General features: G+C 41.3%; 1 protein-coding gene and 1 long non-coding RNA gene across 3 annotated transcripts; both read left to right on the top strand.

Moving 5' to 3' along the window:
• Positions 1-935: 935 nt before the first annotated feature.
• LOC108931917 (NACHT, LRR and PYD domains-containing protein 3-like) lies at positions 936-10,806 on the top strand. The gene is made up of 10 exons (XM_029253234.1): positions 936-1,018; positions 1,729-1,846; positions 2,984-3,097; positions 3,205-3,265; positions 4,596-4,818; positions 5,126-6,896; positions 7,031-7,207; positions 7,303-7,479; positions 7,603-7,649; positions 10,116-10,806. The coding sequence occupies exons 2-10, from the start codon at positions 1,767-1,769 to the stop codon at positions 10,634-10,636; spliced, it is 3,171 nt and encodes a 1,056-aa protein (XP_029109067.1). The 5' UTR covers positions 936-1,018; positions 1,729-1,766; the 3' UTR covers positions 10,637-10,806.
• Positions 10,807-11,502: 696 nt separating this feature from the next.
• Positions 11,503-14,272, top strand: LOC108931918 (uncharacterized). 2 transcript variants are annotated; one of them, XR_001965956.2, is made up of 4 exons: positions 11,503-11,801; positions 12,198-12,376; positions 13,498-13,648; positions 13,952-14,272. It is a non-coding gene; the product is annotated as an uncharacterized LOC108931918 (long non-coding RNA). The 2 variants fall into 2 exon arrangements; XR_001965955.2 differs by lacking the exon at positions 11,503-11,801 and having other exon boundaries at positions 11,854-12,376.
• The last annotated feature ends 1,711 nt before the right edge of the window (positions 14,273-15,983 follow it).

Genomic DNA, 15,983 nt, shown 5'->3' with positions numbered 1-15,983 from the left:
GCCCAGCCACCAGGTGCTCGCCTAGGAACACTAACCTCAGGCCTGGCTCCAGGGTAGGTCCTGCTGACCCTATTCTGGGCAGGGTAAACCTTGACTTGTTTACGTTCGTCATAGGGGTTTTTTTGATCGTGTTAGTCTCGATCTTGGGTGGCACGGTGGCACAGCGAGTAGCACTGCTGTCTCACAGTGCCTGGGTGGTACGAGAGAACGTGGGTTTGATCTCTGCTCATTGTGTGTGGAGTTTGCATGTTCTTCCTGTGTCTCTATGGGTTTCCTCTAGGTGCTCTGGTTTCCTCCCAGAGACATGCTGTTCAGGTTGCCCATAGTATGTGAGTGACATAGAGAGTGTGTGTTCCATTGATGTATGGATGAGTGACCTTTTGTAAGTAGTGTATCTAGCAGTGTAAGTCACCTTGGTGAATAAGGTGTGTGTGCTGGTAACACTACATAGTATCCACTGTAAGTTGCTTTAGAGAAACGCATCTGCTAAATAAATAAATGTAAATGGATTTTCACTCCAGACCTGGTCACAATGGGATACCCTACCAGAAGCATACTGCTCATGATGATATAGCTCCAGAGATCCCTATATCACACAAACCCTTCTGCCATGACAAGCTCCTGATCCAGGGAGGGAAAATATGTATATTTGTGAATATATTATTAAAGTGTGTATGAACTGTATTTTGTAGACCTTGGAAAGTGTTCAGATATTTTACTGGAACACATACAGAAATACTGTCAACACTGAAGTTCTCCTAATGAGTACATGTACTCATTCAGTCCAGCTTTACATATTTCATCTTAAATGACTAAAAGACTTGTTTTAATTTTCAGTTTCAGGTACGTGAACAATAATTTTCTCGTCATATTCATTTTCAGTCAATGAGATTCACCTGTGTTCAGTTACAGCCAGTAGATTCAGTTGGCGACCATTTCCTGGTGGACATTTTGATAGTCAGACACAGATCTCCTCCATAATAAATAACAATTTTGGATATTTACAGTACTTCCTAAGGTAAGTACTAAGTTTTTTGTGTGTAAAACAGAATAATTCTGTATTAAATTTGTAGAAAACATTCTGTTTTATCTGCATTCTTCAGACTTGAAGGGAAACGTTTTTAACTTTTACTTTCACTTTTACTGTTGTTCTATACAAACAGAAAAACTAAAAAAAAAACAACAGTACAAAACTGCATTATTCATATCTTAAATATTCCAGTCCACACTGACCTAATGAACATTTTAAACTATTGGGTTCTGTACAGATCAGTTTTTTCTATAAAATCTTTTCTTCTTAGTTGAGTTTAGCTCTGTTTCATACTAACACAAAGTCTCTGAGAACAAGGAAGTATCACAGTTACAATACTTTGGCATGTCTGTCTCTTAAATACAATATATTTACTGTGGTAATTACCACGAGGAAGGATCACTGCTGGCTGTGAATATTTATGTTTTTTAGTTTGCTTTGCATCTAGCTGTGAATATTTCCCAGATGTGAAATGTTTTTATGTTAATCTGGTTTATCATGTCACATGTCTTCACACTGAATATATTTTAACAGAATGATTTGATGAAATTGATCTTATTTCTGTAGGAAAACAAACCTTTGAAATATGCGTGACCAATGTAGTACATCAGTTTTTCATTAACTGAAATATATTTTAATAAGAATGAGGTGTACTTAATGTGCCTTGATGTGTATATTTACACACCTGGTTTCCATAGAGACCCTTACCTGATGTGTCCCAGTCCTGGGTCCTGAGATGGAGAGTTCTGCCTCAGAAATGAGTCCCCCTGGCAAGTGTAAGGAGGGAGAAACTTCCTCAAAAATGAGTCTGAACAGGTAAGAGAGGAGGTGTGTGTGTTCATGTTCCTCCGTAAACTTGGGAAGATGCTGACTCTTCAGTTAATTGGGTTCTCCAGAGTAAGATTTATTTCATGCTGGTTGAGGGGCAAAGTGAAGTTTTACGAATTTTCTTGGGGAAATCAGATTATCTGGTTAACTCAGTGGTGGACAAACTACGGCCCGCGGGCCGCATACAGCCTGTTGGGCTGTTTAATCCGGCTCGTCGAGTATTTACAAAATTGTCCTAAAGACTGCATTCATTTTGCCTTTTTCCTGCAATACCCTGCGTTTCAGTTGTTTCCACTAGATGGTGCACTCCAAACACTACCGACCTTTACTAAAGCTGAGTCTATCGTCTCTACATACAGATATTCATTCTTCACATTTGTCATTGCATTGAGCCGTACTTTAACAATGAATGGACCAAAGAAAAGAAAAGTGCTGAGTTTTTAATAAGGAGTGGACAGCTAAATATTTTTTCACCAAAGTCCAATCAAAGGCCATATGTCTTATTTTCTAAGAAACTGTTGCAATTTTCAAAAAATACAGTATCAGCCACCACTTTTCCACCGAGCATGCTAACTACGCTAGCAACCAGTCAATGCAAGAAAGGGCGACTACTGCTCAGAGGTTTAAAGGAGAAGTTCAACTCCCTTAAACTGGATGAGTTTTATGCTTCACTAAGCAAAACCAAGTTTCCAAACATCTGGCAGATGGCACAGAAGATGCTGGTGTTGTTTGGCTCTACCTACATGTGTGAGCAGATATTCAGCGTGATGAACATCAACAAAGCACACTACAGACAACTGACAAACACCTGCGATCTGACCTGAGAATTGCCACAACTAAACTGACACCAAACTTCGATGCGCTGGTAAAAAAGGGTGACCAACAACACTGTTCCCACTGAAATTCAGTAAAAGTTTTCTTTACTTTTTAGGTAATGGGTTTCACATATAATTTACATTAGTTCATCCCCTCCATCTGCTACTGGCCTGGCCTGTCTGTCAAATTTTAAAACCCAGTGTGGCCCTTGAGTCAAAAAGTTTGCCCACCTGGGTTAACTGGAAAGTCACAGCGAAAGAAAAACATTCACTGGAAAGTCTACTAGAAGTTTCTTATTTGTGACCACAGAGTCCAGCAGGAGAGAAGAGACTCACCTCAACCCAGCTGTGTGTCCATGAAGAGTGACAGGTCAATGGAACACCCACTGAATTTCCAACAGGAACAGGTCTCTACAGCTGGAAGGTGAATGTGTTCTGAACCGAAGAAGTAACTTTTGAACTCTTTATGAATCATGTGCAGGTACTTATTGTCCATATTTGAGTGTATTTAAACAAATGTTTTATCAACAGGAATCAGCTGAAGAGATGTGACTTGATGCATCAACAGATGAATTTGTCAGCAGTTCTCAAGGTATCACATTATTACTATAGTACAGTACATGGCTTTCGTTTTTATTTTAATCTATTATGTGCAGTTTTGCCAGTCTGTACAACAGAGTATTTAATAGACCAGTCTAAATTACATTTATTTCTCCAGGCTACAGTAACAGAGCTCTCTTGAGTCTTGAATCAGAAACCATGAGATTACAAGTCTGTGTCCTTAACCAGTTCACTACCCGCTATCTTGTGGTCCTCTATTCGCTTAGTTTGAACCAAAACTAAAACACAGAGTTCACTTTTGTTCAGTTCCATATTTGACAGTATTTAATGAAGACAGACTGGTTTTGTCATCAACATATAAATACTGACATCTATTTGTAATGTAGGATCCAGAACATGACCTGTTCCTTCTGCTGTCGTCTGCTGAGTTTCCTTTATAACCTTTGTCACATAACATGCATAACAACATAAAAAATTAAACTGTATTACATGATTGTTAAGATTCTTGTAACTGTTGAGAAGACGCATCCCATCCCTAAAGGTGTTGTACCAAAGCCCAAGGCAGTAGGTGTTAATGGAACAAGATGAGTCCCTCAGGTGTTTCCCTCAAGTGCATAAAGGGACATTGCTCTGATCCCAGGGTTGGCTCTCTTTGGCTGCTCTTAATGAACCATGTGAGGAACAGCACTGGGTAATGATTCATATGGTTCTACACAACTGATATCTGTTTTCGCACTGATTTTGGAACAGGTTGTTTGAGATGGTTATTACTACACAAATAGAACAAATTTCTTGACACTTTATACACAGATACTGAGCTTGGTTTTTATTTTATTTTGTTTTTACCCAAATAGGAGGCACACATGTATGAGGTATTTCATATTCTACACAAAATTAGTGGAGATAAAATGAGTTTTGACATGAGAGAATGAACTCTTTCTGAGAACCACCTTAACTGACAGTTTAAAAGATTTTGTTCAGTTTTACTGTATTCTGTTCATATTTTCCAGAATTCCACACTTTTTTCCTCACATCCCTTTTCTCCATAAGTTTCTACTGGTAGTTTCCTGTGTTCATATGTGTACTGACTGTTAACGTATTTCAGATAGTTTGGTCGTATTTTCCTTCCCACTGCTGGACTTGTGTATAAAATCAGTTTATTGGGTTAATGATGAATCTATTGTTTTTCCATCTTTCTCTATACCTTTTATAATTCTGACTACATTTTCTACGTTTAATCAGTTGACAGGCCTTCCTTGATGTGGTAAATAGGAAATTAATTAGTGGCTTGTCAAATGATATTTATTTATAATGATAAAAAACCACATTTTAGTGCTCAAAAAGTTCAGTATTTCTTTTAGTCACTTGAGGACAAAGCTGTGAAGTTCCTGAGAGATGAGCTGAACAAGTTCAAGAGGAATCTGAGTCAGGATTACCCAGCATGTTCTGAGCCTCAGGATGACAATGACCTTGACAGTGAAGCTGAGATCCAGAAGCTGTGTGGTAGAGAGGGGGCTCTGAAGATCACACTGTACATCTTGGGGACCATGAACCAGAAGGACCTCGCAGACACACTGGAAAAGAGTAAGTTTCTATTTAAAGTCTCACGTGGCTTAAACATTTCTGCACCAAACCAGAGGAACATCTGAAAAAAATTTTCACTCAGTAAACATTATATCATGTGAAATATATGACAAAGATAAGGAATAATGAAAATGAATTGTAAGCAAAATAAAATGAATGATACAAAAAGACAACAAAAACTATCAGAAACATAACATTTATTTCCTTCTGCTCATTTTCACTGGTCTGCAAAAGAATTGGCTTTGCTTTGTTTTAATATTATTAATAATTCTTTTTTCCCCATTTTTCCTGTAATTTATTTTGTCAGATGAACTCCTGATGATACATCAGCATAAATACAGATGTAACCTGAAGAAGAAGTTTCAGTGTGTGTTTGAAGGGAAAGCAAAACAAGGAAATCCAGTCCTGCTCAATAAGATTTACACAGAGCTCTACATCACTAAAGGTGAAACTGGAGGGATCAATGATGAACATGAAGTGAGACTTATTGAAACAGCCACCAAGAGTCCAGCAATACAAGACACTGCGATTCAATGCAGTGACATTTTTAAACCCTTACCTGGAGAAACAACACCTATCAGAACTGTGCTGACAAAGGGGGTTGCAGGCATTGGAAAAACTGTGTCTGTGCACAAATTCATTCTTGACTGGGCAGAAGGAAAAGCAAATAAAGATATTCATTTCATATTTGCTTTTCCTTTTCGAGACCTAAATCTGATGAAGGGTAAAGACTACAGTCTGATAGAACTCATTCACCACTTTGTCCCAGAACTGAAAGAGTTTGGATCATCTGAGCTGGAAAGGTGTAAAATCTTGTTCATCTTCGATGGTCTGGATGAGAGTCGACTTCCTCTAGATTTCCAGAATAATCAGAGCTGGTTTGATGTAACAAAGTCAACGTCTTTAGATGTGCTGTTGACCAACCTCATTAAGGGGAATCTGCTTCCCTCTGCTCTCATCTGGATAACCTCCAGACCAGCAGCAGCAGGTCAGATCCCTCCTGAGTGTGTCCACCAGGTGACAGAGATACGGGGGTTCAAGGATCCTCAGAAGGAGGAGTACTTCAGGAAGAGGTTCAGTGACCAGAACCTGGTCAACAGGATCATCACACATGTGAAGTCAACAAGGAGTCTCTACATCATGTGTCATATTCCTGTCTTCTGTTGGATTTCAGCCACTGTTCTTGAGGAGCTGTTTGGAAATGAAAATAGTGGAGAAATCCCCAAGACTCTGACTCAAATGTACACACACTTCCTCATCTTTCAGTCCAGTTTAAAGAAGGAGAAGTATCAGAAGGTACAAGAAAATGAGCTTTGTAAGATTCTAGATTCAGACAGAGAATTCCTTCTTAAACTGGGGGAACTGGCTTTTAAAAACCTTGAGACAGGAAATCTCATATTTTATGAGGAAGATCTGAATGAGTGTGGCATTGATGTCAGTGAAGCTTCAGTGTACTCTGGAGTGTGTACAGAAATCTTCAAAGAAGAGTGTGGGTTATACCAGGGGAAGGTTTACTGCTTTGTGCATCTGAGTGTTCAGGAGTATCTTGCTGCTTTGTATTCAGCATTAAAGAAGGAATCCAGTTTTATTACTTATGTACCCTTTCTTACGGAAAATTGGTCCCACTTTCTCAATAATGCAGTAGATCAGGCCTTAGAGAGCAAGAATGGACACTTGGACCTCTACCTCCGCTTCCTTCTTGGCCTTTCAATGGATTTCAACCAGAATTTGTTACAAGGGCTACTGGCAGAGAGAAGAACCAAATCATTTGATACTGAAAAAACAGTGAAGTACATCAAGGAGAAGATCAGGGAGAATCTGTCTCCAGAGAGAACCATCAATCTGTTCCACTGTCTTAATGAACTCAATGACAATTCTTTAGTGGAAGAAGTCCAAGGTTACCTGAACTCAGGAAACCTTTCAGCCAAAGACCTCTCACCTGCACAGTGGTCAGCTTTGGCCTTTGTGTTACTGACGTCAGACAAGGAACTGGATGTGTTTGACCTGAAGAAATACATCATATCAGAGGAAGGTCTTCTGAGGCTGCTGCCAGTGGTCAAGGTGTCCAAAACAGCTCTGTAAGTTCTCCTCTCTAATGGTAGTTAAGATCAGTCATAATATTTAGACACCTTGTGGTAAACTGCAGATATATTACTTTGTAAATTAACACAGTATTCCCTTTTACTATATATCCAAATGTGGCATTTTAAAGCCTGAACCAGTGCAGACTGACAGAGAGATGCTGTGAAGCTCTGGCCTCAGTTCTCACCTCAAATTCCTGTTCACACCTGAGAGCGTTAGACCTGAGTGACAATGACCTGCAGGATTCAGGAGTGAAGATACTCTCTGCTGGACTGGGGAACAAACACTGTAAACTGGAGATACTGAGGTCAGTACTACTGCAGAATAAATACTGTACATGATCAGTGATGTGTGTATCAGTAATAATACGTTGAATCAGTGTGTGTGTGTGTCTCTCTACAGACTGTCTGGCTGTTGTGTCACAGAGGGAGGCTGTGCTTCTCTGGCTTCAGCTCTGCGTTCAAACCCCTGTTCACACCTGAGAGAATTGGATCTGAGCTACAATCACCCAGGAGACTCAGGAGCGAAGCTGCTCTCTGATCTACTGGAAGAACCACACTGTAAACTGCAGACACTGCAGTAAGTACTGTGTGTGTGTGTGTGTGATTACTGCTAACCCTCATACATGCCACAGGGCTCTGAGTTTCAGAGACAGGCAGTGTATGTCTCTCAGTCACTGTGTGTCCTTCTGCTTCTCTACAGTGTGGACCATGGTGGACAGTGCAGGATCAGACAAGGACCAAGGAAATGTAAGTGTGTTTATACTGAAGAGTTGTCTTCAGATGTTCATGATGGTGGTGTGTGTGACTCCTCCTCCTGTGTGTGTGACTGATGTGTTCCTCATTACTGTTGTGTCACTGATGTCAGGACACTTGGGAGTGTTTTCTCGAGGAGATCATAGCCAGACCAGTTGCTCACTCTGATGTTTATTCTATACACATATAACACTCTGTTGTTGATGAGCAGCAGCTGCTGGGCTGTATTTCCCCTCCAGCAAACACACTGTGCTCTGCTCTACACATGACACACACACAGCTTTTAAATACATGAGTGAGTTTTATATTATTTACCTGTTTTCTTCATTTCAGGATGGCTGTTTCTAGTGTAGGGGGTGCGGTGGTGCAGTGGGTTCGACCACAGTCCTGCTCTCTGGTGGGTCTGGGGTTCGAGTCCCACTTGGGGCGCCTTGCGACGGACTGGCGTCCCATCCTGGGTGTGTCCCCTCCCCCTCCGGCCTTACGCCCTGTGTTGCCGGGTAGGCTCCGGTTCCCCACAACCCTGTGTGTGGGACAAGCGGTTCTGAAAATGTGTGTGTGTTTCTAGTGTATTTCGCTATTTCACTGTGAGGTGTGTGTAATGTGTCCCTGTGTTAGAACTGATCTTTTTTCAGTTTGAGGTTATTTAACGTTTTCAATAACGAGACACAACAAGCTTAAAAAGCTGGTTTATTAAAGTTCTCATCAGATGTTCTCCATCACAGATACACACACTTGCACATCTGTCCTGTGTCTTTCTACTGCTCAGCATGTCTTATGTCCTTGTACAAGATACAAAGACGTTACAAGGTCTTCATCAAGTTGCACTTAAATGGAGTTTTACCAGTAGCACAAACACACTGTTCCAGAAACTTCTACAGCAGGACATATCACAGACACACCTGACAATGATACAAAGATGAATAATATAATTGAAATAATAACAGGAGAGAAAATCAACATAGAGCTAAATAAATCAGAATAAATGCTACAGTGGGTGGGTCAAGTGTGGGTCTCCCAGTGGGTGTTGTAGATGAAACGGGGGTCAAAACCGAGAATTGAAATCGCAGACAAGGTCCTGGAAGAAATTCTAAAAAGGTGTATGTTTTCTATCAAGATTCCACAAGGGTTGTGGTTGGACCGTACTCTTTTATACATTGCTTTTTATGCACTGCTTTGGTGAGTTTGAAAACACGTGCGTTTCTGACTGTCGGTGTCCTGCAAGGTCTCTCTGGTGGTCAGTCTGAGAACTTTTCCAGGGTTGTAACCCTATGACCAGTGTGGGTTGGACCTCCTTCTGTTAAAGAGTGTTTGAGTGAGGTGTGTATTTTGGATTACTAGTGTATTGTCCCCAGGGGTTGTAACAGTTAGTGTAAATCAATGTGTTCCATGTTTCATTTTAAGTTTGCTGTGAATGCAGTTTGTTTTCTATTGATGACTGATTTTAGTTGTAGTTTGTAGTTGTAGTTTCATGTTTATTATCATAGACTGTAGTAGTATTAAGTACAGAATGGCTAAATAAAAGGTAATAATTTTAGATGCTGAACACATTGTAACTTTTTAAACTCCTGTGAAGTGATGTAATCTAACTGTTTCAAAGTTTAAACTGTAGAAATTGTGCTGTCCAGTGTGCAGCGCTACCTTGCAATTATTTACTTACGTGAAGTAACACTAAGTTAACAGTGCGAACTGAAAGTTCACTACAAAAACAATAAACTGTAATATAGTTTCGTTTACATTTATTCATTTATGAGACACTTTTCTCCGAAATGGCGTTCAGCTCGGAGAAAATAAAAGCTCATCTGTAACCCGGTGACTGAATGATCACACAAGGTCAGGTGGAATTTCAGAGAGATTTAATCTTGAGCTCAGAGAGATATTTACTGTCCTGAGTTCCAACCAATAACAAACTTCAGTTATTGAAATATGGAAATGTCCCAAAAAGGATGTCATCACAGTGTTATAATTAACTTGTAAAAATAATAAACAGTGGTTGAGGGGTGGCACAGCGGGTTTGGCCTGTCCCTGCTCTTTGGTGTGGTTCGAGTCCTGCTTGGTTTGCTCTGTGATGGACTGACATCTTGTCTTGGATGTATCCCCTCCCTCTCCAACTTTACACCCTGTGTTTCCAGGTCAGTGTCTGGTTCACTGCAACTCTGCTTGAGACAAGTGGTTTCAGTCAATGTATGTGTGTGTGAATAATAAATAAGAACAAATCATGTCACTTTGTCTGATGCAGATGCCAGTAATGCATTTTCATACACAGGATTTAGTGAAGTTTTACTGAATTTAGTGAAAATACACACACACGTTGTCTGAAGCCACTTGTCCCAAGGGGGGTTGCGGCAAAGATTTAAATCACTTCAGAGGAAAAAATCTGCTAAATGAATAAATGTGAATTTATATTTAATCTGGAGATTTAACACTATTTTTACTGTTTTAACTGTGTTTCATCTACAGACTCCTGCCAGCTCACACTGGACCCCAACACAGCAAACACACATCTGTATCTGTCTGAGGACAACAGGAAGGTGACATGGAGTAAAAAGAAACAGAAACATCCTGATCATCCAGACAGATTTGACCGTTTGCCCCAAGTTGTGTGTGTAGAGAGTGTGTCTGGTTGCTGTTACTGGGAGGTTCAGTGGACTGGAAATGGGGCTGAAATAGGAGTGACTTATAAAGGAATCAGGAGGAAAGGAGACAGTGATGACTGTGGGTTTGGATGCAATGACAAGTCCTGGGTTCTGTTCTGTACTGACATGAGTTACTTTGTCAGTCACAATAAGACACACACTGAAATACCTGTACCCTCCTCCTCCAGAGTAGGAGTGTATGTGGACTGTGTGTCCGGCGCTCTGTCCTTCTACAGCGTCTCCTCTGGTGAACTGACCCTCCTGTACAGGTTCACCTCCACATTCACTGAGCCCCTCTATCCTGCGTTTAGGGTTGTGGATTCCTCAGTCAGTGTTCCTGTGTGAGATCATGGAGTAAATACCACCAGTGTCCTTGGTCTGTTTCGTTTTATTACCACTGTTTTATTGTTGGTGTGACTTAGACCGGCTGTGGTGTATTTATTTTGTTTATTGAATGTTTCCTTCACTTCAGTTCAGAGATAAACTCGTGGTAATATTAAAATATAAATAATAAACTACCTGGATGAAAAGCGAACTGGCGAGACCAACTGATGGTGTTTATTGCTGATAAAAGTCTGCCTGAATTGTACACCTGTTGTTCATAATCTCATACAATAAATATAAAACAAACTCCGCTTTCGAGCTAATCGCTCCAGTGTCTCCCGCTCGAACACACGTCACTTCCATCACCCAACATGGCGGACAGTAGTGGCCTGAAACTGTACTCACTTCCCACAATGCACCGCTCTCTTAAAGCAACACTGCAGTCTAACAGCTTCATGCTCGTGTTCGTCCAGCTCGTCCTGGTCAGGAAGTGTAGTTCAGGCTGTGTGAGCTGCTGATAGAAAATTGAACAAATAAAATAAATCAAAGCTCAACCGCAAATGTTTAATTGATTGTAGGCTTCTCTAAATACCTTTAACTTAACCCGTAAATGAAAGGATAAGACATATTGTGGCGCGCGGCAGCGCCGGCGTGTGTGTTTGGACGGGGCGAAGAAGGACGCGGAGACAGCGTTCATAACGAATGATTTATTCGAACACCGGCACAAAGGAAATGATGCTCTCGGCCCGAGGACTCCGTTTCTTCCAGGACCTGTGCTTACGGCCAGCCTGCCTAGCGCTCCTAGGTTCTCCCTCAACACACTGGCAGACACAGTCAACCCACCATTTCCCCCCGAAGTGCCCCCAGCGGTTACAGACGTTATTTACAGATTTCCTATAATGCAACTATTTACATTAAATCACTAACGCGGGTCGTTACAATATTATGATAGTGGAACGGACCGGCGGTGTAGACATTCTCAATCATTCTAATTGAGAAATTCTAAGATCCTCTTTTTTCCTCGTTTTCTACTTCCCTGCCCCTCTTCTTCTTCTGTCTCTTCTGTTCTCTTTCTTTGTCCATCGATTTTTGTTTACTGAAGTTCACGGAAAACGATGAGTTACACTTGTGCCCATGATAAAGCGACGTACTGGTGGTGTAACCCTTCAAATATCTTTCATATGAGGTGAGTTGTCACAAACCAAAGTGGCAATTACTGTTACTTTTAATAGTAGACACTTTTATTGGTTCTTAAAACCCGAAATTGACACTTGTTTATTCTAAGATATGACCAAATCCCATGAAATAGACAGTTACTTCAATATTTATCATTGTTTATTATAACACAGCATAAGAGTGGAGTTTCCTCCATGAATCACTCTAGTACTGGACTATACTGCACTGTACTATACCATGCTGTGTACCTGCCCTGCTTTGGCTTTGTTATACCTGTAACGTACCAAAGACTAATCTGACACTGAAAAACAAAACACACACACCAGGCACTCAGAATGTCAAGGGACTCAGACTGGAGATTGAGGATGAGGTTGTGGACCCAGTCATGGGGATCTTTATTTTCTAGAAAAAATGGGGCAATCCAAAATCAAGGTCTGGGACAGGTGGGAATCTTCCAAGGTGCTTACGTCGTCCAGGGCATGAGACAAGAGTCAGAATCTGTCAAATTAGACTGTAGGTCGGGAACATGGAATCTCAAGAACCAGGAACAACAAGGGCAAAGGGGCAAGGAAGACCAGAAAGGAGGTAAGAAGCGTGCGTGCAGCATCTCAGGCAAGAATGGTGAGAATTTACAAGGTTCCATGACCTGGTTAGTCCATGTGGCTCTGCTTATGTCCCATTGCTCTGATGAGGCACAGGTGTGGTTGTTTGGTCCGGTGGCGGCGGCATGACACAGCGTTTACACATTCATTCAACTGTTTATATACTGTATTTTTAAAAAAAAAACAGAACAAAGAAACAAGAGTCATGAGGCCTTTTGCCTGATCTCATCTCCTCAAGTGTCTGTCAATGGTGACTGAGCTTCAGCACTACCTGCTGCACCACTGTGCCGCTATAATGTGCTCCTGACAGTTCTTGACACTTTTTTTTTACTCAAGCACATCAGTTAATGCAAAATACAGCTTAAACTTAGTCATGTTTAAAGAGACGCAGAGAGAGAACTCAACATTCCAGAATTTTTATTTCATTACCGACAGTAGCTGATACAATAGCCCAATGCCTTGGAACCAATACTGTATATTTACATGTGTAAAGTTCATGGCATCGTTCACCTTTCTGTCTAAGTGATGTTTCGTATCTGGTTTGATCAACTGATAGAAAATATATTCAGCTTTGAAATAAGTTATATTTCATGGAAATCGGTTGAGAATTGCCCAAAAAAGAAGAACTTTTAGGAGAGAAATTGAGAGCATCCAGAGCCTTGTCCTGTTGTTGCAAGGTGAATCACTTTAACCAGTATAGTGGAAGACATTACTGTCACGGTGCAGGCATTTTTATTTTGCAGGGCTTTCTATTTATGCCTACAGATGGTGTTTTTAAAATGAAAGCTTAGAAGTGATTGGTCCAAACGGAGGAAGTGATGCAGGACTGATGATTGTCAGCGATGAGATGACGGTCAGAGATGAGAACTAATGGTTGACATCAGACCTGTAGAAGAAATAAAAATACACCAAAACCCTGTACAAGGAAGTAACACACACACACACACACACTTTGCTCTACACAGTACTCCACATTATATACATTACATATTAACAGTATTAAGTTACAATTACAGCTGAGTAATTTTTACTGCATCAGTTCAAGACATTAAATTGATCTATATAATTGTGTGTGCGTGTTTGTTCTTATTCCACTTCACACAGGGACACTGAGGAATAACCATAAAGCCCAAAAATAGGACAGAGATGCTCAGTGAATGTGGAGGTGAACCTGTACAGGAGGAACTTGGAGGCAGAGCGTCAAACGCCAGTAGCTGAGACGGCATCTTTGAAAAGAATGGAGTCCCTGTTCACCGTAAGTTCCTGAATGTATCGTCTGACGGCACACCTGCGTGTTGTGTATCACGTAACATGTATTGCTTAGTTGTACCTGCTGACATTGGTGCGGAAGTTCACCAGAGGAGATGCTGCAGAAGGACAGAGTGCCAGACACACAGTCCATATAGACTCCTACTCTGGAGGAGGGGTGTACAGCTATGGCAGTGTGTTTCTTATTGTGTCTGACAAAGTATCTCCTAAAAGTGCAGTACATAACCTAGGATTTGTCTTTGGATCCAAACCCACAGTCAACACTGTTTCCTTCCCTCCTTATTTCTAGTCACTCCTATTGCAGCCCCATATCCAGTCCACTGAACCTCCCAGTAACAGCGACCAGACAGACTCTCTACACACACAGAACTTGTCTATAACAGTCAAATCTGTCTGGATAATCAGGATGTGGCTGTTTCTCTTTACTCCATGTCACCTTTCTGTTGTCCTGAGACAGATACAGGAGTGTGTGTGCTGTGTTGGGGTCCAGTGTGAGCTGGCAGGAGTCTGCAGATGAAACACAGTTAAAACACTGTAAAAATAGTGTTAAATGTCCAGATAAAAAACAGATTTTACCAAATCCTGTTAATGTAACCTTGAGATACTGGATTACTGGCACTTGTATCAGACAAACTGACATGATTGATTATTATTATTTTATTTTATATTGTTTTTGACTTATTCTTACAAGTCAGTTATACCATCAGGGTAACATATCCTTTCTGGGACATTTCTATATTTCGATAACTGAAGTTTATTATATGTGTGTAACTCTGGACAGTAAATAGCTCTTTGAGCCCAAGATTAAATCTCTCTGAAATTCCACTGGACCTTGTGTGATCATTCATTCACCAGGTTACAGATGAACCTTTGTTTTCTTTGAGCTCAATATCACTTTGGAGAAAAGTGTCTCATAAATGTAAATGACAGTGTATTACAGTTTATTGTTTTTATAGTGAACTTTCAGTTGTCACTGTTAATTTAGTGTTACTACATCTATGTAAATGAAAGGCAACCCTTCATTCTGATGGACAGTAGAATTGCAACGTCCGGACACAGATGAAAGTAGTGACAATCCAAATGCAGAATCTAAATAAAAGTGCTCACTGTAGATTAATAAGGGCTCAAGCAATATGATAAACACGGGGCAAAGAGATGCATACAGTTTTCTTACGAGGACAATAAGTGGAACAGGTGTACAGGCATTATGGAGATAGGACTAGAACACGGAACCTGGACAGGGGCATGAAGGACTGGTGCAGACAAGACAGGAATAGAAATGCACAGAGAGTGAGACTTTCAGAAAACAGGTAGATTAACAAGGATCTTTTGATGAATGCAGGCAAGGCAGTGTGATGCTGACTAATTATCTGCAATCCGGTGGTACCCCTTCACCCCCTTTATATGGCTGGTTAGCAATTTGGGATCAGGTGCCCTGGTGGGGCTGGATGGATCTGGAGCTGCATTCATCATGATCGCTCAAATCATTCTGGGTCATGACAGTACACCCCCCTCCAACAGCGGCTCCCAATGCTAGCTGTCAACAAGAAGGGGGACGACCTCTAGGATGAGGAAAGGGTAGGTCCGTGCGTGTCCTATGGAAGTCCTCTATAAGGGCTGGGTTCAGAATGTCATGGGCTGACACCCAGAACTGTTCTTCAAGACAATACCCCTCTTAGTCAACAAGGTAGCAGAGTGTACCAATGCAGCATTTAGATTCCAGGAGGGCCCGCTCCAAATATGGTGGAGAACTATCAATGTCCATGGGAGGTGAAGAGGAGACGGACTGACTCTGTCAAGGGGACATGCAATGGGGTTTGAGCTGGGAAACATGGAAGGTGGGGCATACTCTGTAATGGGGAGGTAGCTGTAAACAGTACGCAACCAGAGTGATCCTGTTTAGGATCATAAGTGGCCCAATATATCTGGGGGCTAACTTCTTTGAAGGAAGACAGTTTGATATCATGAGTCGACGGCCACACTTGTTGTCTGGGGTGATACAATACAGTTTGACGTCTTCTGTGGACTTTCCTCTTCTGTGAAGCCACTGAGTCCTGGAGATGAGTATGAGCAAATTCCCATATGGCCTCACTCCTTTTGTAGCAGTCTCTACTGCAGGGACCGTGGTGGATTAAACTGTCCAGGGGAACAATAGGGGTCGGTAGCCTAAAACACACTGAAAAGGAGTTAGTCTGGTGGAGGAAAGAACAAGGGGATTCCGGGCATACTCTGCCCACAGGAGGAACCGACTCCACTTCATTTGATTGCATGCACAGAAGCTGCACATATAGTGTCCAATCTCTTGATTGACTTGCTCCACT

Source organism: Scleropages formosus, chromosome 6, assembly GCF_900964775.1.
Source record: "Scleropages formosus chromosome 6, fSclFor1.1, whole genome shotgun sequence".
Lineage (NCBI taxonomy): Eukaryota > Metazoa > Chordata > Actinopteri > Osteoglossiformes > Osteoglossidae > Scleropages > Scleropages formosus.
Note: the sequence above shows the minus strand (reverse complement) of the source record. Positions and strands in the feature narration are given on the sequence as shown.

Excerpts from the sequence above, each read along its gene's own strand:
- LOC108931917 (XM_029253234.1), top strand. The coding sequence starts at position 1,767 with ATGGAGAGTTCTGCCTCAGAAATGAGTCCCCCTGGCAAGTGTAAGGAG. Across the intron at positions 7,208-7,302 it reads TGTAAACTGGAGATACTGAG|ACTGTCTGGCTGTTGTGTCA; the intron begins GTCAGTACTACT and ends GTCTCTCTACAG. Across the intron at positions 7,650-10,115 it reads CAGACAAGGACCAAGGAAAT|ACTCCTGCCAGCTCACACTG; the intron begins GTAAGTGTGTTT and ends TTTCATCTACAG.